The sequence below is a fragment of the Brachycentrus maculatus genome, unplaced genomic scaffold (assembly GCF_059751285.1).
Source record: "Brachycentrus maculatus isolate JH-2025_06_01 unplaced genomic scaffold, ASM5975128v1 h1tg000104l, whole genome shotgun sequence".
In the NCBI taxonomy this organism is placed as follows: domain Eukaryota; kingdom Metazoa; phylum Arthropoda; class Insecta; order Trichoptera; family Brachycentridae; genus Brachycentrus; species Brachycentrus maculatus.
The window spans coordinates 246,790-271,101 of NW_028280858.1; the positions used below are offsets into that span (position 1 = coordinate 246,790).

The window sequence follows — 24,312 nt, forward strand, 5'->3', positions numbered from 1 at the left end:
TAGTGCTTACAACAATACTCCATGATATGCAACAACAACAAAAAATACTAACGTATTTCTGATTTCTTTCTGTAGCAGCAGATAACCAAACTCAATAGAGCTATTGACTGGTACAACAATATCAGGAAAGGAAGTCACGAGTCGGAAGTAGCACTAATTGAGAGAGAAATAAATAAAGTAGATGAAATGCTCAAAACGGGACTGTGTCAACTCAACTGGAATGATGACAGTAAATGTTCATTTACCTACATATATTTTGAATTGCATTCATTTTTTGGTCCCAATTCTTGTTTTATTTTGTCCTAATTATGATAGGTACTCGCACAGATTATTATTTTTTTGATTTACATAAATAGTATACATTTATTTAAAGAATAATTTAAAGCATATTAAAAATATTTTTTTGCAGAGACCCACTAAGCCACCTTGTGTATCTTGTCGGTGGAGTTCTTTTTACATGCATTTTTATTGTTTTTATCCATTTTAACCTAATATACACACAAAAAAGAGAGATCAGGTAGCCTGTTTATATCACACAAGCCGTAGGAGGCCAGATATACAGTCTCAAGTGCCCTAGCCATTGCTGTCTTCTGCATACTTCCTTCCCTCCCCCCTTCCTATTATTTATTTATTGAATAATTCATATAGCACTGTTTTCATTAGAAATCACCACATGGGCGCTTTACAATTTTCATTTACATTTTATGTGGAACTGTGATATCCACATCTCTTTCACCATACTCTGAAAATGGGCGAAAATATGGGCAATAATTCTTAATAAAACATAGCATAAAAACTGTCGTATATTTCAAGGTTCATGTTTATGTTACAAAGTCTATTGTAAGTCACTGTTTATTAATTTTTCTAGTTGAGGAATATGTTGAGGAGGTGTTCTGCATGATCAACAAGCTGCAAATGAGAGTACTGACGGCCCAACTCAATTTGAAGAAATGTTTCGATAATATCCGAGCCTGGAGCAGTGTTCCCTTGTATGATCGCCACAAACAGGGAAAAGGGGGAAAACTCAAACTTCTTGGTCTGGATGAAAATGTTGCCAGAAAAGCCAAAAGGTGTTATTTTTTAAGACATTAGCAGTTAACAGCTGGGCTGGAATTGCAAAAAATGATAATTTATCAACTAGTAGAGATAATTTAAACTTTATTTTTGTTTTGTTTCTAATGACATTGGCATTTGCTTTTTACTAACAGAAAAGAAGTGAAGTTAGAGTTACATGTTTCATATTTACATTACATTACATTTATTTTATTTTAGTAACTCTAGCCTAGATTTACTTTTCATTATTTATTTACATTGTTTTGTATTTATGTACAAGCACTTCCTTAATTTTGTTTTGCAAAATCGGGTGTCGGGTTGTGGTCCCGCGGTTAATGTCGTGGACTCTTGAGTCAGAGTTTCTTGGCTCTAACCCACTCTACCAAATTTAATACCTATTTCTTATAATCAGCTACTGACCTTATAATCAAATCCAATTAAATATAAGCAGCTGCACGGAAATAGTATGAAATCGAAGTATTTTTGTAAATAATAGAAACACAAATATTTCTCTTTTATTAAATTTAAAAAAAAACTTCAAAAAGGCATTTTTCCCGCCTTGATGGTATTAAAAATTAACATTTAGTATAAGAATAATAGTAAACTATGTGCATGTGTATAACTTAGTGATTTCTGTGTGTATAACAGGGATGATGATATTCAGTTAGCGTATACTGATATTCAACATGTGCTGAAGGTCAACTATAATCTGTTCTTCAATATTAACAACCCGCTACTTAAAAAGGTATGCTTTATTTTCCATCCTCCTTAAAAATAAAAATAAATAATTCATATTATAATATGTCCACCTTACTTTTGTTAAATATGTACATAGAAATGTAAATTGGAAAATAAAATATTTATTTCATATTATTTTTTGACATCTCATCAAAGATGAAGAAGAATATGGAACTCTGGGCATTTACAGGGCTGACGACCGTCATAGGCTGGTTTAAGTGATCACTTTACACACGTGTAACATTCACCAATTCTACCCATTATTGACAACCACACTACTCAAATTCTTGGAAGTTCTATATATATATGAACCAATTTAGAAACCTTGTTCTTGAATCACTAGAATTTCTCAAGAGACATCTATTGGTGAGATGTAAAGAAGCTTTTTACTAAGCAGAAACTCTTATACATATTAATATGTGAGGTCCGATATTATATATAATATTTATTTTAATTCACATTCTGTTTTCTATTCTCAGGAATCTGGTCAATCCGTCTCTATTCAGTCTCTGGAAGAATTGGAAAATAATTCCAAAGAAATATCGCCGACTGTTCATTCAGGTATGATATCAAATCTTTATTATAATTTTCTATAATTATTTTATACATTGTCTGAGATCTAGTTCACCATTCTGTACGTTTGTTTTATTATTATTATTTAAGATGCAGTTAAAGTAGAAGTAAAAGAAAAAGAAGATACATTAATAGTGCAGAGTTCTCAGGATTTGTTGGAAGACAAAAGGAATAGCGCAGTCATTGCAGAACAATGGGTAGCTTATGTACACTATGTTGATTCTAAGGTAATTTTATAACAAGTCCTCTTTAAATAATAAGATTTTTATGATTTAAGGATATAACTAACTGAAGAAAGTTAAACTGTTTTATATATGTTTTACTTATTTTTTGCAAGTATGTTTTATATAATTATTTGAATATATGTATACTTGTATTAATATTTTTTATCATGTACACATATCGCTCACTCCTTTCAAGAACATCATAAATCAAAAATCGTCAATTTTCAGTTGTGCATGTTTTCAGAATGCTCAGAAAATGTTCTATATCCCAGCAAAAGAGGCATATTTTTAACTTAATATTTACCCACTACAGGGCAGAACATGTTGTTTTTGCATTTTGAAGAAAAGGTATTGTTTAATTATTTTTTTAAATAAACTAAATATTTTTCAAATGGAGAAAAAACCTTCAGGTCTTACCTAAAAAGATATGTTGCACAGTAAAAAGTTCAGTAAGTGGCTTGATATTAATTTTTAATCCATTGTATTATATTTTTAAACTTTAAAAACTTCTCCTGAAAAATCAAGTTTTTTGATTTATGACGTTCTTGAAAGGAGTGAGCGATATATTTCAATTTTTAAAAATATGCATCAAATTGTGGTAGAGTGGGTTCGAGCCCAATAACTCTGAATCAGAGTCCGTTACACTAATCACAGGACCGCAACCCGACATGTCACTCACTCCTTTCAAGAACGTCATAAATCAAAAAAACTTGATTTTTCAGAACGTTTTTAATGTTTAAAAATATAACGCGATGTATTAAATATAAATATCCAGCCACTTATTGAACTTTTTTACTGTGCAACGGGTCTTTCTAGGTAAAACCTGAAGGTTTTTTACCCATTTGAAAAATATTAAGTATATTTAAAAAAATAATTAAACAATGCCTTTTTTTCAAAATGCAAACACAACATTTTCTGCCCTGTAGCGGGTAAATATTAAGTTAAAAATATGCCTCTTTTGCTGGGATATATGGTAGTACATTTTCTGGGCATTCCGAGAACATGTACAACTGAAAATTGTCAATTTTTGAATTATGACATTCTTGAAAGGAGTGAGCGATGTGTTAATTGATTTACAAATTGAACTTGCAGGTTTCCGAAATAATAATTGATGCCATAACCACAAGTCTCCGTGTATTCGTCACTAATATGGATTTAGAAAGAGGTCCTAATATCCCATTTATTGAGGTTATCGTCGAACTTCAAGAACCAGGTTTTTATAATTTATTTAATATTTTACAGCTGTACATACACATCTGAACCTCTCATAATGAGTAATTTGCATATTATTATGATTTTATTTTTTTTGACATCTCATCAAAGATGAAGAAGAATATGGAAGTCTGGGCATTTACGAGGCTGACGACCGTCATAGGCTGGTTTAAGTGATCACTTTACACACGTGTAACATTCACCAATTCTACCCATTATTGACAACCACACTACTCAAATTCTTGGAAGTTCTATATATATGAACCAATTTAGAAACCTTGTTCTTGAATCACTAGAACTTCACTAGAGACATCTATTGGTGAGATATAAAGATGTAATTGGAGATAATCCAGATTTTGTGAACAAGTATTTGGACACACTCAAAATGTTGTAAGTAATTTGCATAACAAGCAAAAAAAGTGAAAAAGTTGCTACCTTTTTTTTTTTGAGGTCAAGGGATCTTGCATCCCTTATGTCACTGCTACCATATTAGGTCTATCCTCCCTCTCTATTACAGCTCACTGCCAAGACCTACATGAGTCATGTAACTCACGACCTGTCTTGGTGGTAGGAGCTTCATCTTCTCGGAGTCCAGTAGAGGTCCTCCAAGGATGTGACTTCGTTTGTGAGCGAGTGCGTCACAATTGTAGAGAATGTGAATTGACGTTTCGTTATCCTCCATACAAAATCTGCATACTGGGTAGTCATAAAGTCCAATTTTCGTCATGTGTTTCCTCAGTCTGCAGTGTCCTGTCAAGGTCCTGGTTAGGTTAGGTTTTTTATTTGTTTTTTGCTAAGCTTTAGAGCTTCTGTGGTGAATTTCCGCAAGTACCCTGTGATCAGTTATTTTGCGTGTTTCATCCCTGAGCTGTTGGACCAGATCTCTTGGCTCTTGTCCATGGCCCAGTTTTTCAGACTAAACTTGATAGTGCTGAGTGTCAGTCCGCATATGGGCTCAGGGCCTATTGGTGGCCTCTCAGCACCAGTTATTGCAAGTTTATCGGCAGCTTCATTGCCCATGACACCACAATACCCGGGCACCCAAACCAGCCTTACTGCGTTTCTCTCGCCCAGGCGGTTTAGAGCCTCTATTCATTCATATATTTGTTATAGTATGATTGGTATAGGTTCATGTGAGCACACTCCATGATTGCGCTCATTTCAGCCTGAAAAACAGTGGTCTAACCATGGCTATGTAGAGCCAAAGGGCTTGCCTTGGATGAAGGCCCCATTTCAACCCAGCTATCCGAAAGCTTGTACCTAGAGCAATTTGCTCCAGGTGTGGGTTCCATGTCAGCCGTTGATCCAGAATTATACCTAGATATTTGGCTTCTTTGGAAAACTAACTAACTAACTAACTAACCATCACGCCACTTCTCCGCAGGGGTAGGCAGAGAGAATAGAGCGCCACACCACTCTGTCCTTGTAAACATTCTTCGCCTCTTCCACATTCATGCATCTCCTCATACATACCCGCCGATTGTTACGACTCCTAACCTGACCACTTTCAAGTATTTGGCATACCTGGTCGTGCCATGTTTTTCTCGGTCTTTCTCTGCTTCTTTTCCCGCTAACATTCGCCTCATAAATTTGTTTTACCGTTCTTTCCTCACTCATTCGTTCTACATGTCCAAACCATCTCAACACACCTTGCTTAATTTTATCGATAATGTTTATCTCAGCTTTGCATTCCTTCCTTATTTCACTATTCGTACATCTATCATACATCGTTTTGTCGAACATTCTTCTGAGAGATCGCATTTCGACTGCATTCAGTCTACTTTCATCCTTCTTTTGCCAACTCCATGTTTCACTTCCATACATCAGAGTTGGAACCAGGACTCCGTTGTGCACTGCCAGTTTAGCTTCCGCTGATAGGTTTTTATTTGCTATAACTGATTTCAGTGCACCATTCACTTTGTTCTTTGGAAAATGTTATAGTTTTCCCAAAGAGAGCCGGTGCCTTCAGTTCATCCAGCTTCCTTTTATTGGTAAAGGGTACTACAACAGTTTTGTTAGCGTTCACTGAGAGACCGTAGTCTTTACACCAGTTTTCCGCCAATTTTAGGGCTTTTTGCATTTGGCTGGATACGGTGCCTTGGAATTTTCCTACAACCGTAATCACCAGATCATCCGCATAGCCTTGTGTGTTAAAGAAGGCATTGTTTAACTTCCACAAAAGGCTGTCGACTACGATGGACCATAACAGAGGTGACAATACCCCTCCTTGTGGGCATCCTCTCCCTATTCGAGCAGCTAAAGTTTTGTCTAAGAGTGTCGTCTTGACAATTCTATTTGAAAGCATTGCCTCGATCCAGTTAAGTATCGTTTGGTCGATGTTCCTTTCAGTCATGCTTTTGAGTATGACTTCCGTTGATGTGTTATCAAAAGCTCCCTGAATATCTAAGAATGCGCAATTAGGGCAATTTCTTTGTCCTCTATGGCTTTCTCCAGTCTGTCTGTTAATTCGAGCAGAGCGGATTCCGTAGACTTACCTGTTTGATAGACGTGTTGTATGGGGTTAACATGTAGGGGTTTTATCTTGAGATATTTTTCCCTTATATATAGGTTTAGCACTTTCTCCATTGCCTTGAGTAGGAAGGAGGTAAGGCTAATTGGCCTGTAGGATTTAGGCTGTGACTTATCTTTGTCCCCAGCTTGAGTGTGTACGTTACCCTAACCCTAGTCCAGTCGGATGGTATATATCCCCACGCAAAGCTTGCTCTGAAGATTTTAATTATTACTGGCAGAATACTTTTTTCCCCTTGCTGCAGTAAGGCAGAGAAAATGCCATCCTCCCCTTCAGATTTGTATGGTTGAAAGCTACTAATAGCCCATGAAACCTGATTGGGTCTGAAAATCTCTGACGCTCTCCTCCAGTCCACAATGTCCGGTTTGGACTTATTTGTAGTTTGGGCCTGTGGATTGTCAGATTCAGGGGTGGCATTCGAGCCTGGGAAGTGAACTTGTGCCATTAGCCTCAGGGTCTCTTCGCCGTTGTTCCCTTAGCGAGCGACATTTTGCATAACAAGTTACAGAGAAAGGGCAGCCCTTTTTTTACAACATTCACTTGTGAGCTGGGACTTCCGCTCCGATTTATCTCATTTAAAACCCTGATGAATGTCAAAATAATAGAAATATATATTTTTTTAATATTACATATTTATAATATATACATGATTATAGTACAAAAATGTTAATACCTCATACCACACTATTTATCATTTACAGAATCATTTATAGATTAAAAAAAAAACAATTTCCGCACCACTAAATCCTTTTTTTGGAAAATATTTTTAAAAAATGTATATGGATAAATGCTTGATAGTTATAAAACTTAAACATAAAATGCTGATATGTATGGACAGTGCATTATAGTGCAATATAATTTGGAGGTCTATAATTTTTTTGACAATTATCATAATTTTAATATCTTCGTACCATTTTTTTTGTTGTTTTTTTTGTACATCGATAACCTCATACCACACTATTTATCACAATCATTTACAGTTTTAAAAAAAAAAATTCTGCACCACTAAATCCTTTTTTTGGAAAATATATACAATTTTTTTTATATGTGTATAGTAGATAAATGCATGATAGTTAAAAACTTGAACATAAAATGCTGATATGTATGGACAGTGCATTATAGTGCAATATAATTTGGAGGTCTATAATTTTTCTGACAATTATCATAATTTTAATATCTTCGTACCATTTTTTTTGTTGTTTTTTTTGTACATCGATAACCTCATACCACACTATTTATCACAATCATTTACAGTTTAAAAAAAAAACAATTTCTGCACCACTAAACCCTTTTTTTGGAAAATATATAAAAAAAATTATATGTGTATAGTAGATAAATGCATGATAATTAAAAACTTGAACATAAAATGCTGATATGTATGGACAGTGCATTATAGTGCAATATAATTTTGAGGTCTATATTTTTTCTGCGAATTAACATGGTTTTAATGTCTTTATAGCATTTTTTGTTGTTGTTTTTTTATGTACATCGATAAATGCATGATTGTTATAAAGCTTAAACTGATACTACTGAACAGTGCATTTAGTGCAATATGATTTCAAGGTCTATAATTTTTCTGCCTATTAACATGGTTTTAATATCTTTATTGCTTTTTTTGTTGGTTTTTAAATATATTATATGTATAAACATAGATAAATGCATGATTGTTATAAAACTTAAACATAAAATACTGATACTAATAGACAGTGCGTTATAGTGTAATATGATTTCAAGGTCTATAATTTTTCTGCTAATGAATATTATTTTAATATCTTTATAGAATTTTTGTTGTTTTTTTTTTTAATATGTATGTAGGTAAATACATAATTATTATAAAACTTTAACATAAAATTCTGATACTAATGGACAGTGCATTATAGTGCAATATGATTTCAAGGTCTATATATTTTTTTCTGCTAATTCAATTCAATTCAATTCAATTCAATTCAATTTATTTAATAAAAAAATAATACATAAATTACAAACAATATTCAAGGCGTATATATTATAATAAAAGTAAGCAATAAGACTTAAAGGTGTAGAAGAATCCCGCTTCGGAAAACTCCCTCGGACACATGGAACAGATCAATATCCAATTTGATATTGTTCAACATAGCGGTAGCTCTTCCTACAGGCATAACCATCGGCAGGTTGGTCCTGTGTATAGGAATGTGAAACAATCTATGCCGACGCTGTCTTAGGTAACTATCGGGAACATACAGACCAATGCTCCGGATAATTTCAGGATTATCGATCATACCGCGCAACAATCGATAAAAATGCGTAATCAAATACACATTCCTTCTAGTCTCTAAACTATTGTAGCCAAGCATACCCTGGAGAAACTTGGTCGGGTAGAGCCAAGGATAATAGCCGTACTCTCTCATGTAGAGATGCCTCAAAAACTTCTTTTGGACTTTCTCTACCATAAGAGAGTACTTAAGCTCGTGTGGCCCCCATATCATCGAGCCGCTCTCGAGTCTACCTTGCACCAAGGAGTTATAAAGAGTTCTCAGCACGCGGGTATTTTCGAAAACCCTGGCAGTACGCAGAACAAATCCTAGCATTTTCAATGCATTACCACTGACTGCCTCTATATGATCGTGAAATGTCAGGGTGCTCACAAATCTAACGCCCAGATCCCTAACATTCGATAATTAACACGATTTTAATATCTTTGTAGCATATTTTGTTGTTTTTTAATTTATTATATGTACATAGATAAATGCATGATTGTTATAAAACTTAGACATAAAATACTGATACTAATGAACAGTGCAGTATAATGTAATATGATTTCAAGGTCTATAATTTTTCTGCTAATTAACATGATTTTAATATCTATATCCGCTTTATCTTTTGTCCGACTCCGTAGTGCAATGGTTAGCACGCTCGGCTACCGTTCTGGAGGTCCCGGGTTTGATTCCCAGGGGGGGATCAAATAAATATAGGGTGATTTTTTCACTCAAATATTTATTCAATTGCTTACCCTGGACTGGTGCCTGAACCGCAGGGCTGATCACCTTTCCTTCATGTGTTAACGATCAAGATAACACTTTGCTTATATGATGCAGTGCCCTATGCACCATTGGGGTGGGGATAAGGGTTTGAATGAATTAATATTTATAACATTTTTAGTTGTTTTTTATTTATTATATGTACATAGATAAATGCATGATTGTTATAAAACTTAAAACATAAAATACTGATACTAATGGACAGTGCGTTATAGTGTTATATGTTTTTTTTTAATATGCACGTAGGTAGATGCATGATTGTTATAAAATTTAAACATAAAATACTGATACTAATGAACAGTGCAGTATAGTGTAATAGATTTCAAGGTCTATGATATTTCTGCTAATGAATATTATTTTAATGTCTTTATAGCATTTTTGTTGTTGTTTTTTTTATATGTACGTAGGTAGATGCATGATTGTTATAAAATTTATACATAAAATGCTAATACTTATGAACTGTGCATTAAAGTGTAATATGATTTCAAGGTTAATAATATTTCTGCCAACGAATATTATTTTAATATATTTTTAGCATTTTTGTTGTTGTTTTTTTATATGTACAGTATGTTTTTTTAAATTATTATTAAAAGTATTATTAATTGTGCGAAAATTTGCTCTATTATTTCTTTCAAATTTTTTTTTCTTGTGACTTTTCCCTAAAGATTTAGTTTTCACACCATCACTGGATGAGGACGAAGAAGAATGTTTGCAAAATGTAATTGATCATATGATTCACGATATCTTGACACAAGCCCAACTATTCAAGAGAATTGCTAATGATGTAGGAGAAGACAATTATCGGGGTATAAAATCTTTATTTGTATCAATGACAGAAAGCCTGTGCAATAGAATAAAATCAAATATAATTTAAAATAACTTGTTCAAATACTGTTTTTAAATAATATTTAAACAAGTTATTCTTTATTTATTGATTTGGCATTAACTTTCTATATATTGTGTATGTTTTAACATATTTAGTAAAAAACAATTTTGTAAGACCACTTTCTTGAGTTATTAATATAAATACGACTAGTTTCGAAAACTGCAGATTTCTCATAAACAGAAAATATAAAGGTTTTTTTATCTTAATTTTTTTAAGTTAAAATCATTTCCTATATTGATTTAGTATACTTTGCAGAGTTTGTCCGCCTCCGTAGTGTAATGGTCAGCACGCTTGGCTACCGTTCTAGAGGTCCCGGGTTCGATTCCCAAGGGGGGTAAAATAAATATAAGTGATTTTTTCACTGTAATATTTATTCAATATTACCCTGGACTGGTACCTGAAGCGGAGGGCTGATAACCTTTCCTTTATGTGTAAAACGATCAAGATAACACTGCGTTTATATGACGCAGTGCCCTATGCACCATTGGGGTGCGGATAAGGGTTTTATTATTATTATTTATTATTGCAGTTGAAGCGGATACTAATAACAATATCAAAACGATAATGAAAGAAATCACAGAGACTGTAAATTATACTGTCGAAGATATATCAAGATACATTCGGGTAAGAATATCAAATATAGTATACAATTTCTAATGAATAATATTGAATAAGAAAATTTAATAATATTTTTAAAATTTCAAAACATTTACTTTTGTATTCGGTCAGAATACTGATGTTTTTTTTAACCTTTCCGGGAGTACAATAATTGATATTGATACAATATTGATACAATATTTATACAATATCAATTATTGCACTCCCTTTCTCTTCGGAGTGGGTTCTTTTAAAAAAAAATACAAAAAAAATATTTAGAAAACAGAATATTCTAAAACATAAGCGAAATTATTTTTAACGTTTAACCCACGACCTATACATCAATATTTGAGTTTTGGTTTAACACGCGCTTTTTCTCAGAATCAATTTTACATTTTTTGATTCAGATTTACGACAAGTATTCCTACCTTTGGTTAGATGATCGCGTCGAATTTTTGGATCTGTTTCTAAAATACGGCAAAGTGATCACAAAGGAAGTTTTGGAGGAGATAGAATCGGACGATACTGACGATGATCAAACGGCTCCGAGGCCCTCACTGGAAATCTTCAAAGACCAAGTAATTACTTGAGATTTTGATATGTCGTTTAAGTAACTTTTTGTTTGTTATATATTTATCCTCCTATCTTAATGCCTATGAATTTGTGATGCATCTTATAGATTGAGGTGTTTGAAGACTTGTATAAAGAATGCGAGAAGCTCCCGATATGTCGTCTGTTTAATGGGTGGCTGCAGCTCAACATGAAGCACTTACGTCAGGCGCTTCTCAACTTGATCTGCAAGTGGGGAAATATGTTCAAGCAGAATCTCCTTCAGTTTGTACTCGACAGGTGATTCTATTTTTCATGTCAAGTTCCTTCCTTTTACTATCGCTGCGTTCAGGCTTGCTTTAATATTTTATTTAATACTAATATACTAAAATAGGAAGACCGAGAAAAACATGGCGCGATCAGGTATGCCAAATACTTGAAAGTGGTCAGGTTAAGAGTCGTAACAATCGGTGGGTATGTATGAGGAGATGCATGAATGTGGAAGAGGCGAAGAATGTTTTCAAAGACAGAGTGGTGTGGCGTTCTATTCTATCTCTTAGTTAGTTAGTTAGTTAGTTAAAATTAATAAAAAAATATTTAGAGTTTTCCTTGAAAATTTACCTTTTTTTTTCGTATCTTATTTATGTTTCTTTCAAATATTCCTGTTTACAAAATTAAAGTACAGATAAGTTCTTCTTTCAGTCTTAATGATATGGAAGACTTTATCGAGCAGTCGGTTAATTGTCTGAGTATAGAACTCTCCGAGAATGACTACGAAGGGCTTCTCAAAGTCATGGCTTGTTTGATCAAAGTTCGGGACAGACAAGAGTTCGGTACCAATCAGTTGTTTGAACCGATCAATGAAATTATTGAAGTACTCAAAATATATGGCGTAGAATTTCCAGAGGAAAATTGTGACCAAGTAAGAAGTTTAAAATACTATCTCTTCACTTAGTTATGGTGTTTACTATTGAAATACAATTGGTACTATTATCGTTGAAACCCGTAAAGAAATGAAGGAGATATCAAGGATTTATTTATATATTTTAATATTAAGAATAATAAACAATTTTTACATTATCATTACCATTGCAGATTAGTCCATAAAAGTAAAAAATAAATAAATAAAAACAGTATTTTGACAGTTTTAACTCTTTGAACCCTAGAGGCCGGTAAACCAGCTTTATTTAGTAACACATATACCCTAATCGCCGGAATACCGGCTTCAACATCTATCCTCATTACCATACAGCCTGGAATACCGACCTGCGAAGAAAAATCGAGACGATACTTTTGACTTATTGCGACGTCATCGTGAGTGTGAGAGGGGGGAGAACTTGTTTGAACATGAACTCAGATTAATTTTGGATTGAAATTTCATTTTTAGGCAAATTTAATTTTTTGGTCAAAAATTACTCAAGAGCTCAGCGTTAGGGTACTTGTGCAATGAGTGTTCAAAGGTTCAAAGGGTTAAAGATAATTGATAATTATTTCTTCAAGTTAAATAAACATACCACTTTTTTATTCCTAATAAATTTTTAGTATTAATATCAGGTCAAAACATTTTTTTCATGAGATTGTATCAATGGTATATTTTATTTTTTAGTAACATGTTTTCTTCTATTTTCTGCTTACCCTCCGAAAGAATGGAAGAAAAAAACTGTCGGTGTATACTCTGGTAACTACTACCCTTTTCTTATATATACAATTATATTTATATTTCAAGACTCACTTCATTAAGCTATCATAAAAAAAACACATAATTCGACAATTTACCAAACACATCAAAGCAAACTTGATCAAATCTTGTAGAACTGAGAACCTGATCACCGAGTTTCATATCAGTTTTAAAATTTACATTTAACGGCACAGTTATGAAATCTTTTATCTATTATTTTAAACATTTACTTCCTTGTCTGCCTCCGTAGTGTAATGGTCAGCACCCTCGGCTACCGTTCTGGAGGTCCTGGGTTTGATTCCCAGGGGGGGGGGGTCAAATAAATACAAGTGATATTTTCACTCCAATATTTATTCAATATTACCCTGGACTGGTAACTGAAGCGGAGGGCTGACCACCCTTCCTTCATGTGTTAACAATCAAGATAACATTGCGTTTATATGATGCAGTGCCCTATGCACCATTGGGGTTAAATATGAGTTTTATATGGCTTTCCAATATAAAAAGGTTTCCTATATAGGTGTAGTGTGTATGTATTTTGAAATCACCACTATGTGCTCTAAGTAAATCTCTTGAAACGTCATAGTTGGAGGTCCTCCCGGAAAAATGGAAGAACCTGATTTCAATGGCCGCCATCATAAAGCACAATGTGGGATCCCTGCAGACAAAGCACGCTCAGGTTATATCAAAGCAAGTGATACTGTTTAACCATCAGATGCAACTCTACCGCAATGAGTTCAAATCCAAAAAGGTTTTTTTTTACTTATTCTTTATTTTAAGTAGGAAATTAAGCATGGAATTTTATATTTTGACTCTATATAATCATTAGACCTTGGGAGAACATAAGAGGTGTCGGAAACCCCAAAAGAGATGGTCCGGCGACATAGTCGCTGTGGGCAGCAACCAGCAACTGGCTGCAGGCAGCAACCGACCGGAGGAAATGGAAAGAAGGAAAAGAGGCCTATATCTAGCAGCGGTAGTCAGAGGGCTCATAAAGAAGAAGAACATAATACATTTGTTAAGCGTTTTACCATTAACCGTTAGAGTGCTGAGAATCTTGAAGTGACTTATTTTATAGTTACTATGTGTGTTCCAGTTCTTCTACGTGGATTGTGAAAATGTATACGATTTGATAGACAAGACTCATTATGAGTTATTGCATTTTGAAGAAATGGCATCATGTCTAGACGGATCTTGCCAGTTATTCGATATCAATTCACCCGATCCTAAGTCCATATTAGCAACACGACGCGAACTCAAAATGGTCAAAGTGAGTATTTTCATTTATATCCAGAACTAACTGTATCTGTAGCTGTGCATTGCTGGGGCTCAGTCTGGCAAATAAAAAAGAAAGAAAAGAGATGGTACACATTTCTAATATGCTTAATTTCAATGTGGGCAAACAATATTTTAGCAGCTGTCAATTAACACAATATTAAATTTTGCGTGTGTTTCTATAATGTTCAACAGATGGCGCTGCCATTACGGTAAAAAAACATAAATATTTTTTGCTGGTAAAAATACCTGTGCTATAGAAAAACAATGTGGCAACAACTTTTAACAGATGGCGCTACCATTGCCGTAAAAAAGACTGTTTAAAAAAATATATATAGCTTTATCCGTCCCAGTTAAGAACACCTGTGGACAAAATAAAATATTTGTAACAATAATACTATAGTATGAAATGTATTCGAACACAACAAAGTGTCAAAATTTCAATACAATCAGTGAATAATTCCAAGAAAATGATATTTTCACCAAACCCTTAGTCTCGGACATAAAAAGGGTGGTTGACACTTGAGGGTATTAAAATTCAATTTGACAATAAGGTTTGCTTAATTTTACATTTTGGATAGATGACAACCCGCAAGCATTATTTTTCAGCAATTTTTCATAGTAATATTATTATTGTTGGTGTTTACAGCAACTCTGGGACTATTTCTATTTGGTTCAATGGGCCATAGAAGACTGGAAGAAAACTCCCTGGAAATTAATTGACGCTGAAAGTATGGACATGGAATGCAAAAGGTTTACCAAGGACCTGCGCGCTTTGGATAAGGAGATGAGAGTTTGGTAAGGACACTATTTTAACCCTCCCTTTCCAGTGTTGTGTACCTAGTACACATTGCTTCTAATAACCATAATATCTCTATAAATATAATAAATACAAGGCTAAGATTTTAGGTATTCCTCCATAACATTTATGCATTGATTTAAAATTTAATAATAAGAATTTATCGGGTACATCGGAGGTATTTTGTGAATATCGGAAACAAATTTGCGTATAAACAGTGCTTGAAGAGTGTACGGGAATCGCGACAGTATATTCGCATCTCACTCTTGCATATTTACACTGTGCAAGCGTGAGGAGCTCAAAGCTCAATGTTCTCTGGCTAGCTAACGAGCTAGGGGCAGTAGCTCTTGAGCTTTTGACAAGAGTGGACCTATGCTTGTTTCGTGAGCGTTGCCAGATAGTTTTTTAATGTTTTCAGCAAACAAATCTAAATTATTATAATTTTTTACTTCATTTATAATCAATGGGATTAGCTATGAATATCCGTATTTTTTCGATTTAAAATCGCTAATTTTTTATTGTGTAGTGACTGCCCAACACCGGGACGCGCGTTTTGTTTTAGCACCGGAAGGGAAAGGAATAGTTAGATTAGATTTTCAACTAAATTTTCCTTGAAAAATATTTTATAAACTTAACGATAGTGAACATGTCGTTCGATCAGGTGTTCAATCAGTTATACTTAAAAAAGTCATGCAGATTGACAGCTACAGCAGAAATCATTTAATATATGAGGACAGTTATATTTTTTCTAATATACTGACTGCCATGTTAAGTAAAAACGGTTGTTACCAAATGTGATTTTTCCCCGAATTTAAGTTTGAATAATATTTTATCCTATAATATGTTTACAATTCATTGATTTTAAGCATAATATTATTTCTTTCATACTTAATGCCAATTATCCTGTACTTTGTCATTCAGATAACTTAATTTTTTTGTGAATTGAGTTTATATTGTTTATTTATAGTACTTTATTTTTAAAAAAATGCTAGTAGGTTGTAGATACTATCCTTCACTCAAAATAATCTTGATAATCAATGTCAATAAACTTTTAAAGGAAATTAGCTATGATAAAAATATAATAACTTTAATTCAGTTGATTAAATTATTTTAGGGAGCCATATATAGCCATTGAAGCGCTAATCAAAAATCTTTTGACATCATTACGGGCAGTAACTGAACTACAGAATCCGGCAATCCGAGATCGTCACTGGATACAGCTGATGCACGCAACTAAAGTAAGTAGAATCACTGCAGTAACATTTAAATCAACTGCTAGATCGTGTCATAAATTATATTACAAGAGAGGTCTCGCCCGCAATAGGGTCTATTCATGTATTTATTTTTTATTTTTTTTAATAACGTATTTCCATAAAGCTTTATGGTAATACGTTACAGCTGTATATTTTTATTTTTGAGTATGAACGCTTAAAATATTGGTATTTTGGATATTATGTAAATAATTTTTATTCCCGATTAGCGAAGAGGTGGGAGCAATACTTAGCCAGCCCATATTTTGTTTACAACATAATATTTTACAAAGTAAAAAGAATTTTTTATTGAAATATTGAAAAAACCTAGTATAGTTGATATTAAATAAATAATTAGTAATACTGGAGAGATAATATAGGAAGATCAACTTGCTGATAGCTGCAACACTGAACTCTAGTGCTACCACATGTCCAGCCCCCATCTGTACTTCACAAGCAATTTTATGATGAGGTTAAGCTCTTCATCACTTTGAAAACTATACATATTTTGCATTACGATGGGCCTGTGACATGTACTGTAGTACACCGTGTCACAGACATAGATCGTTACATATCGCTCACTCCTTTCAATAACGTTATATATCAAAAATTGACAATTTTTCTGTTGTGCATATTTTCGGAATGCCCAGAAAATGTACTATGTATATTCCAGCAAGAGCGGCAAATGTTAAACTTAATATTTACCTGCTACAAAGCAGAAAGTGTTGTTTTTGTCAGTAAAAACTTCAATAAGTGGCTTTATATTTATTTTTAATACATTTTATTATATTCTTAAACTTTAAAAACAATCTCCTGAAAAATAATTTTTTTTGAAATATGATGTTGTTGAAAGGAGTGAGCGATATGACATCTTAACCACTTAATAATCTAATCATTTTAAAAATATATTTATGACAAATTATAACTGTATAAACTAATATCACAATCATAAATATACACTTTAACTGTTTTGTTTAAACACATTTGAAATGCTATCCCATTGTTTGAAAAGACTTAATTATACACCTTATGGTATCATTATTACCCGAATAAGGTATACAAGAGCAAGTGAGACTTTTCTATAACATGAATTATGACCCGAGCTAGCAGTTGAGTCAGATTTCGTTAAAGGTTCAACTCTATTGACCTAGAAAATAAAATACTAGAAAGAATACCTTCATGCTTATTTATATACTTCATTAAACATATTTTGAATGTTTACATTAAAATTATCGTCAAATTAATGTTCATAAGTATACCTATTGCTTTGCCTTCATTTTGTGTATAATTAAACTCTCTCAATGTTTTATTACTAGAATTACTATAAATTACTAGAGTGTAATTCATTTTGCTTGTATTAAATCAATGTTCAATGTGTAGTATATTTAAATGTTTTAATCTATTCTTTGTTATGCCTTTTCAGTATCAATATTTTATATATATATAAACCTCAGAGGTAAAAAGCAAGAGTATTAGGGTGGGCCATGACTGACAATTTTAAAATGACTGTTTTAAAAAGTGTTAAATATTTTTAATATTTATTGGGGAAATATTGTCAATAATTATTTCAGTTCATAGATGAATTAATTGTTCAAATCAGGGGCTGATTTAAAAACAAATCACTTATAATTATCCTGTACTATAATTCATCACATTGGCAACCAAACACAAGTTCATCGTCTCATTATGCAGCATTACTGGTTTTATTATTTAAACAGTAGAGTTTGCCTGGAGGTAAAACAAATGAGCCCCTCAAATAACTGATTCGAGAGATTAAGTGGCTCAAACTAATTTAACTAAATAATGCTTGTGTTTAAATGGACATCATTTTTCCCATGTAATTTTTTATAAAACATATAGTCATACAAGAGAAAGTGACCAAGTGCATTTTTTTTTTACAAAAATGTGATCATTGACTATTTGATATCTTACTAGCTTAATATTGCCCCGAAAAAAATCCCAAAGGATTTTAAACTTGGAAGTATAATATATTGACTCGTTAAAAATTACTAACTGCAATGATGTTTATTTTCTTGCCAAGGAAAAGTGACTTAAATGGCCCTTCTTTACGTTTTGTTAGTTGGTCACTTTCTCCTGTATGACTGAAACTTACTTTTATAAGTTTGGAAAATATTTCAAACATAAAAAAAACTTTCTTATTTCATTGTTGCTTGTTATCTCCCATATTCTGTAAAAAGTAAAACATTATCTACAAGAGGTTTTAATATTGTTGTCCCATAATGATGTTCTTGAAATTGAAAGTTGAAAATAAATAAATTAGTTATGATGTGGAAACATTGATAAATTATTGCGATGGGATTTGTTGCCAGTGAAGAAAAATTACATAAAATTATTATTTTCCTAAACTAATTCTGAACGCTCCTCACTTTTTGCCTTTGAGTAATCAAGACTATACATACTACCATGTCACTTAAAAAAGACATTTGAATCAGTTTAAACAGTCACCCATACATTTTAACAAATCATTATATTATCACTTTTCATTTATGTCATTTAAATATTTTTTCTGTTATTTAGTTTTTAATCCGATTCATTTATGTTTAGAAAACATCATCAAAGCTAAAAGAAGAGTCAAAAAATGGCCAACCACCCTTCTTCAGTCATTCATCCGCACCTCATTCCTTTGTCGGGAGCACGGGAAGTAATCTCTCACCGTCTCCAAGCATCCACCCTTCATACAATCCATCTAGAGCGCACTCGGTCAATCATCTCGCAAGGAAACATAGTGCTAAGAAAACGAAAAGGTCTAATTTAGCAAAAAACAAAATCGCAGGATTGCAAACTTTGCAAAAATACGGAAATGGTTACTCACTTCAAGATTTTGATTTGGATGTTCCGGATAGTAATACTGAACAGGATCACAAATACTATCAGTATAAGAAAATTGTGTCTCAAAAGAATAGTGATTTTCCCTACATATTTTGTGAATATATCAATTAGTATATTATTTCGAGAAATAAAAAATAAAAAGACTTTGTGTTTTGATCCACTCACATTTTTATTAAACAACTAGTTTCGGCAACAACCTGTTGCCCTCTTCAGGGTTTTTTTTATGACTTAATAAAACACAAAGTCTTTTTATTTTTTATTTCTCGAAATAATATATCAATATGATCCACAAAGTTAATGCTTTTAATATTCAAAACATAATATCAATTAGTTTTTCTTTGTGCACTTCACTACCGTATGACATCAATTATGAGACACGTTTTCCCATAATGAGACACTCTCCTTATCATTCATCGTTCACTTTGTGTAATACCACTTAAAAACATTACTTCATGACCAGAAAGAATGAATGTAATAACCATTAAATTGTCAGGTTGAATGTAGACTAAAGTGAAATTGCTACAGTCCCCTATTTATATAAAACAAAAATTATTATTATCATTCTTTAACCTTTTAAACGCGTTAACTTTGTTCTTAAGAGACGCTCGTGCGCGGCTGTATTTCGCCGTTTTTTAAATGATTACTTTTATCATGTATTTAGTTATGAAACGATTTATTTTCCTAAACAAAAACGTTCAATGGGATTCATTGTGCCTTTTTGGTACTCTATAATACATGTGTGTCACATTATTCTTGAAATATATCGTAATATAAACAAATTCGATCGTAACATAAATAAATCAAAGCACGCATCGTGTGTCACTCTTACCCACTGGCGATGCGTAGCGTCGAGAGTGAGACAGATATAGGGCATGATTATGGCGCGGACTAATTACCGACCGCAAGAAAAATCAGGAATCTGTTGTTTTATTTATCCTTGTGATGTTACAAATTATTAGTCAGATATTTCAACAGATGTCATAAGGCCGAGGATTGACGTATTATTTTATCCAAAGTTCCACACCATGAAAAAATCCCTCCAAGTTGAACTGAGGTTTGAAACTTGGAGCAAAGTGAAAACACAAACACTTATGTCAGCCGCGTATGGGGCATGTCTTGTTAAAACACATACGCTTATGCGAGCCGCGTGGATCCGGTTAAAAGAGAGAGAAAGAAGATAAAGGAAGTGAACGATGAATGATAAGGAGAATGTTATATTACCATACCACAAAATTAACAATGCTTTTAATATACAAAAGATATTTTGTGAGCTATCTAACTCTAATTCCTAAATTTTAATTATTTTTGTGTTGTAGCTATCAAAATCATCATGATTGTGTTTATTTTCGCTTGTCCATCTTTGCACATGTACCTCGTGTGTGTCTTTTGTTAGATAAATATACCATTCAACATTCTTGTGGTGTTTGATTTTTTAAATGTATCTCAATGTTTGTATATGAAGATGCTAAATGTTTATCATATTTTCTTTGAATGCTTCTTACAAATTAATTAGAGAGCCAATAATGACTTAGAAGCAGAAAAAATGGTGAGTTGAATTTTTTATATTTTTTCTTTTATACTGACCATATTATGCTCGCAACTAAATCTTTGCATTTTTTGATATTTAAATGATGAGTTTTGTTTATTATTTTGATAATAATTTGACACTATGTTTGCTGCTGATACCAATGGAACATCTATTAGTGTATGTTTTTATTTAATTTAAAGATGTTGTATCTTGTAAATGTGGAATAATTTGTAGATTTTGATGGTGAGCTTCTAGTTGTCAACATTTCATTCATTGTCATCTATTTTTGCTATAAAAAACATGTTTATAGATTAAACTGCTTTTCATTGTTAGTCTTTATAACTTTAAATCACTATTGAAAACTAAATTTTGAGTATAATAAATAATAATAATAATAATAATAAAACCCTTATCCCCACCCCAGTGGTGCATAGGGCACTGCGTCATATAAACGCAGTGTTATCTTGATCATTTACACATGAAGGAAAGGTGATCAGCCCTCCACTTCAAGTACCAGCCCAGGGTAATATTGAATAAATATTACAGTGAAAAATTCACTCATATTACCCCCCCTGGGAATCGAACCCGGGTTCTCCAGAACGGTAGCCGAGCGGTAGCAGAACGGTAATCTTGAGTATATTGTTATAAAATTAAGTTAATACATTATTTTTAACCACTTTAGTTTTCTCTAACCGGTTTTTACAAGCACCTTGTCATCTTCAAGGATATATATATCGATCCCTGAAGATAACAAGGGTCATTTTGTCAATGATTATTTTTTTAGTCAACTTACTTAATTTGAATGACAAAAACAAATTTTTATTCAATCAAATAAAGTTTAAAAAGTAAACATAAAATAGGAAAAAATCAAAAAACTTGATTTTTCAGGAGAACGTTTTTAAAGTTTAAAAATATAATACAATGTATTAAAAATAAATATCAAGCCACTTATTGAACTTTTTACTGTCCAACAGATCTTTTTAGGTAAAACCTGAAGGTGTTTTCTCCATTTGAAAAATATTAAGTATATTTAAAAAAATATTTAAACAATACCTTTTCTTCAAAATGCAAAAACAACACTTTCTGCCCTGTAGCGGGTAAATATTAAGTTAAAAACATGCCTCTTTTGCTGGGATAAAGTACATTTTCTGGGCATTCCGAAATCATGCACAACTGAAAATTGACGATTTTTGATTTATGACGTTCTTGAAAGGAGTAAGCGATATGTACATATCAGAAGGTTCTGTTTCCTTTAAAAATATTACGATTTTCAGGTAAAAATTCAAATGAGTGATCATACTACACTTGCCGAGTTATTATCACTCAATTTGCATAAATTTGAAGATGAAGTTAAAAACATTGTGGACAAATCAATAAAGGAAGGTGCCATGGAAAAAACTCTTAAGTAAATATTATTTTTATGTATTTTTGATTCCATGTCTTAAATTACAAAAATCACAATTCAGTAGTGTTTCAAGACATCAATTAACACAAAAAAAAAATGAACATAAAAAGTTGTCATTTTATTAATCTCCACGTTTTATTTCTTCCGATGGTATGAGTATCCTGGATACCTACTTTGTTTAGAGGAGCCTAAAAAATAAATAGTAGAATCTGTAATATAATTTGGAATAATTTTTCATAGGGAATTGCAAGTCACATGGAGTAATATGGAATTTGAGTATGAAGAACATGAGCGGACCAAACTGCAGATGCCAAAGGCAAGCGAAGAGTTAATAGAAACACTGGAAGATAATCAGGTATAAACTTCAAGTTGAAGAGGAAAAAAAAGATGTTAGAAAACAATGCTTAAATCCTACTATTTTATAATAACCAATAGCACACTATATGACAAAAACATAGAACCACAAGATCTAAAACACATCAAACAAATGTACACATTTGTTCAAAGGAACTCTGAGTATTATGCAATAAAGCTATGTATATAACTTGCTTTCATTATCTGTATGTTTCTCATAGTTACCTAAGACAGCGTCGGCATAGATTGTTTTACATTCTTATACATATACAGGACCAACCTGTCAATGGTGAAGAGCTACCGCTATGCTGAATAATATCACACTGGATATTGATCTGTTCCATGTGTCTGAGGGGGTATTCCGAAGCGGGATTCTTCCACATCTTTAAGAGTGTTACTTATTTTTAATTTTTGTGTTAATATATACGCTTTAAATTTTAGTTTGTTATGTATACATTATTTTTTACTGAATAAATTGAAATTATCGGAAATAATAAATCTACGTATAAAAGAGCTATTGATAATTGGATAATTGACGAGGGTAGATTTGAAATAGACCGTATCATACGGCCATGCTATCCATGATTACATGACTTATTATAGACAGTTAATTACAAACATTCTAATAAACAAGTATTGTATAATGTGCCCTCGGTATGGGAAAATCCAGTGAGGTCACATTATTGTTAGATTAAAATTGTAAATATGTATATAGCGGAAAATAAATACATAAAAATAAACCCTTCATGCTATTGTTCCTCCAGACTCAAGTACAAAACATGATGGCGTCTAAGTTCATTGGGTATTTTGAAAATGATGTCTCTCAGTGGCAGAAGAAGTTGTCCAATGCGGACCAAGCTATCAACATGTGGTTCGAGGTGCAGAGAAAATGGCTTTATCTTGAGAGCATATTTGTTGGCTCTGAGGATATTAGAAATCAACTGCCCACAGATTCAAAAAGATTCGATGAAATCGATGAATTATTTAAGGTGAAATTCTTGATACTTATTTAGGGGTTGCATTCCACATTATTCCTTTATAATACAAAAAGATTATAACATACTTGTTACATTATAGCAAATGGTGATTGAAATAGCTCCTATTCCTAATGTTATCGAAGCAACAAACAAGGTGGGTCTATATGAGAGATTGGATTTCCTATATGGAGGATTAGTTCTGTGTGAGAAGGCCCTCAACAACTATTTGGAAACCAAACGACTGGCGTATCCACGCTTCTACTTTGTTTCTTCCGCAGATTTGCTTGGTAAGTAAAGAATAGCTTTTAAATTTGATATTTTTAAAAAATGCAGTTTTTTTAAAAATATATGGATTGATATTTTAGATATTCTATCCAACGGTAACAATCCTACGTTGGTATGTAAGCACCTTATCAAATTGTATGATAACATTGCCAAGTTGGTATTTCCTAAAGATTCTAAGGGAAAAATCATTGGTACCAAGGCGAGCGAAATGATATCTAAAGAAAATGAAGAACATATTGAGTTCAAAAACCCATGTGATTGCTCCGGGAAGGTAAGATACTTTTGACACTCAAAAAAAGCTGTTTTCCATCAAGTCTTTTATCACAACACAAGTTATAAATTTGAAGATAACATATTTTAATTTCTTAAACAAGTATTTGGCAGAGCTGTTGTTAAGAAATACTATCTCCCTTGTAACCTCACGGTAAGTGCATTCTAGAAAATTTAACTGTACTTGAGGAGTATAAGTCCTATTTTTTTTATATATTTGACACTGCTTGAATTAAAAGTCTGGACATATGCCATTTTTACT

The 24,312-nt window shown here is 32.6% G+C and overlaps 1 protein-coding gene across 1 annotated transcript in view; it reads left to right on the top strand.

Annotated features, from left to right (window-relative positions):
- The window catches only part of LOC148310183 (dynein beta chain, ciliary-like), a 73,843-nt gene that overhangs the window by 12,591 nt on the left and 36,940 nt on the right, over positions 1 to 24,312 (top strand). The window contains exons 15-34 of the mRNA XM_088258888.1: positions 76 to 229; positions 869 to 1,070; positions 1,702 to 1,798; positions 2,271 to 2,352; positions 2,455 to 2,591; positions 3,681 to 3,801; positions 10,013 to 10,153; positions 10,763 to 10,857; positions 11,238 to 11,408; positions 11,510 to 11,679; positions 12,082 to 12,301; positions 13,644 to 13,808; positions 14,154 to 14,327; positions 14,982 to 15,130; positions 16,246 to 16,369; positions 22,034 to 22,164; positions 22,405 to 22,519; positions 23,283 to 23,507; positions 23,596 to 23,782; positions 23,861 to 24,051. Of these exons, the coding sequence (XP_088115014.1) occupies positions 76 to 229; positions 869 to 1,070; positions 1,702 to 1,798; positions 2,271 to 2,352; positions 2,455 to 2,591; positions 3,681 to 3,801; positions 10,013 to 10,153; positions 10,763 to 10,857; positions 11,238 to 11,408; positions 11,510 to 11,679; positions 12,082 to 12,301; positions 13,644 to 13,808; positions 14,154 to 14,327; positions 14,982 to 15,130; positions 16,246 to 16,369; positions 22,034 to 22,164; positions 22,405 to 22,519; positions 23,283 to 23,507; positions 23,596 to 23,782; positions 23,861 to 24,051 (3,051 nt within the window). The remainder of the gene's footprint in view (positions 1 to 75; positions 230 to 868; positions 1,071 to 1,701; positions 1,799 to 2,270; positions 2,353 to 2,454; positions 2,592 to 3,680; positions 3,802 to 10,012; positions 10,154 to 10,762; positions 10,858 to 11,237; positions 11,409 to 11,509; positions 11,680 to 12,081; positions 12,302 to 13,643; positions 13,809 to 14,153; positions 14,328 to 14,981; positions 15,131 to 16,245; positions 16,370 to 22,033; positions 22,165 to 22,404; positions 22,520 to 23,282; positions 23,508 to 23,595; positions 23,783 to 23,860; positions 24,052 to 24,312) is intronic.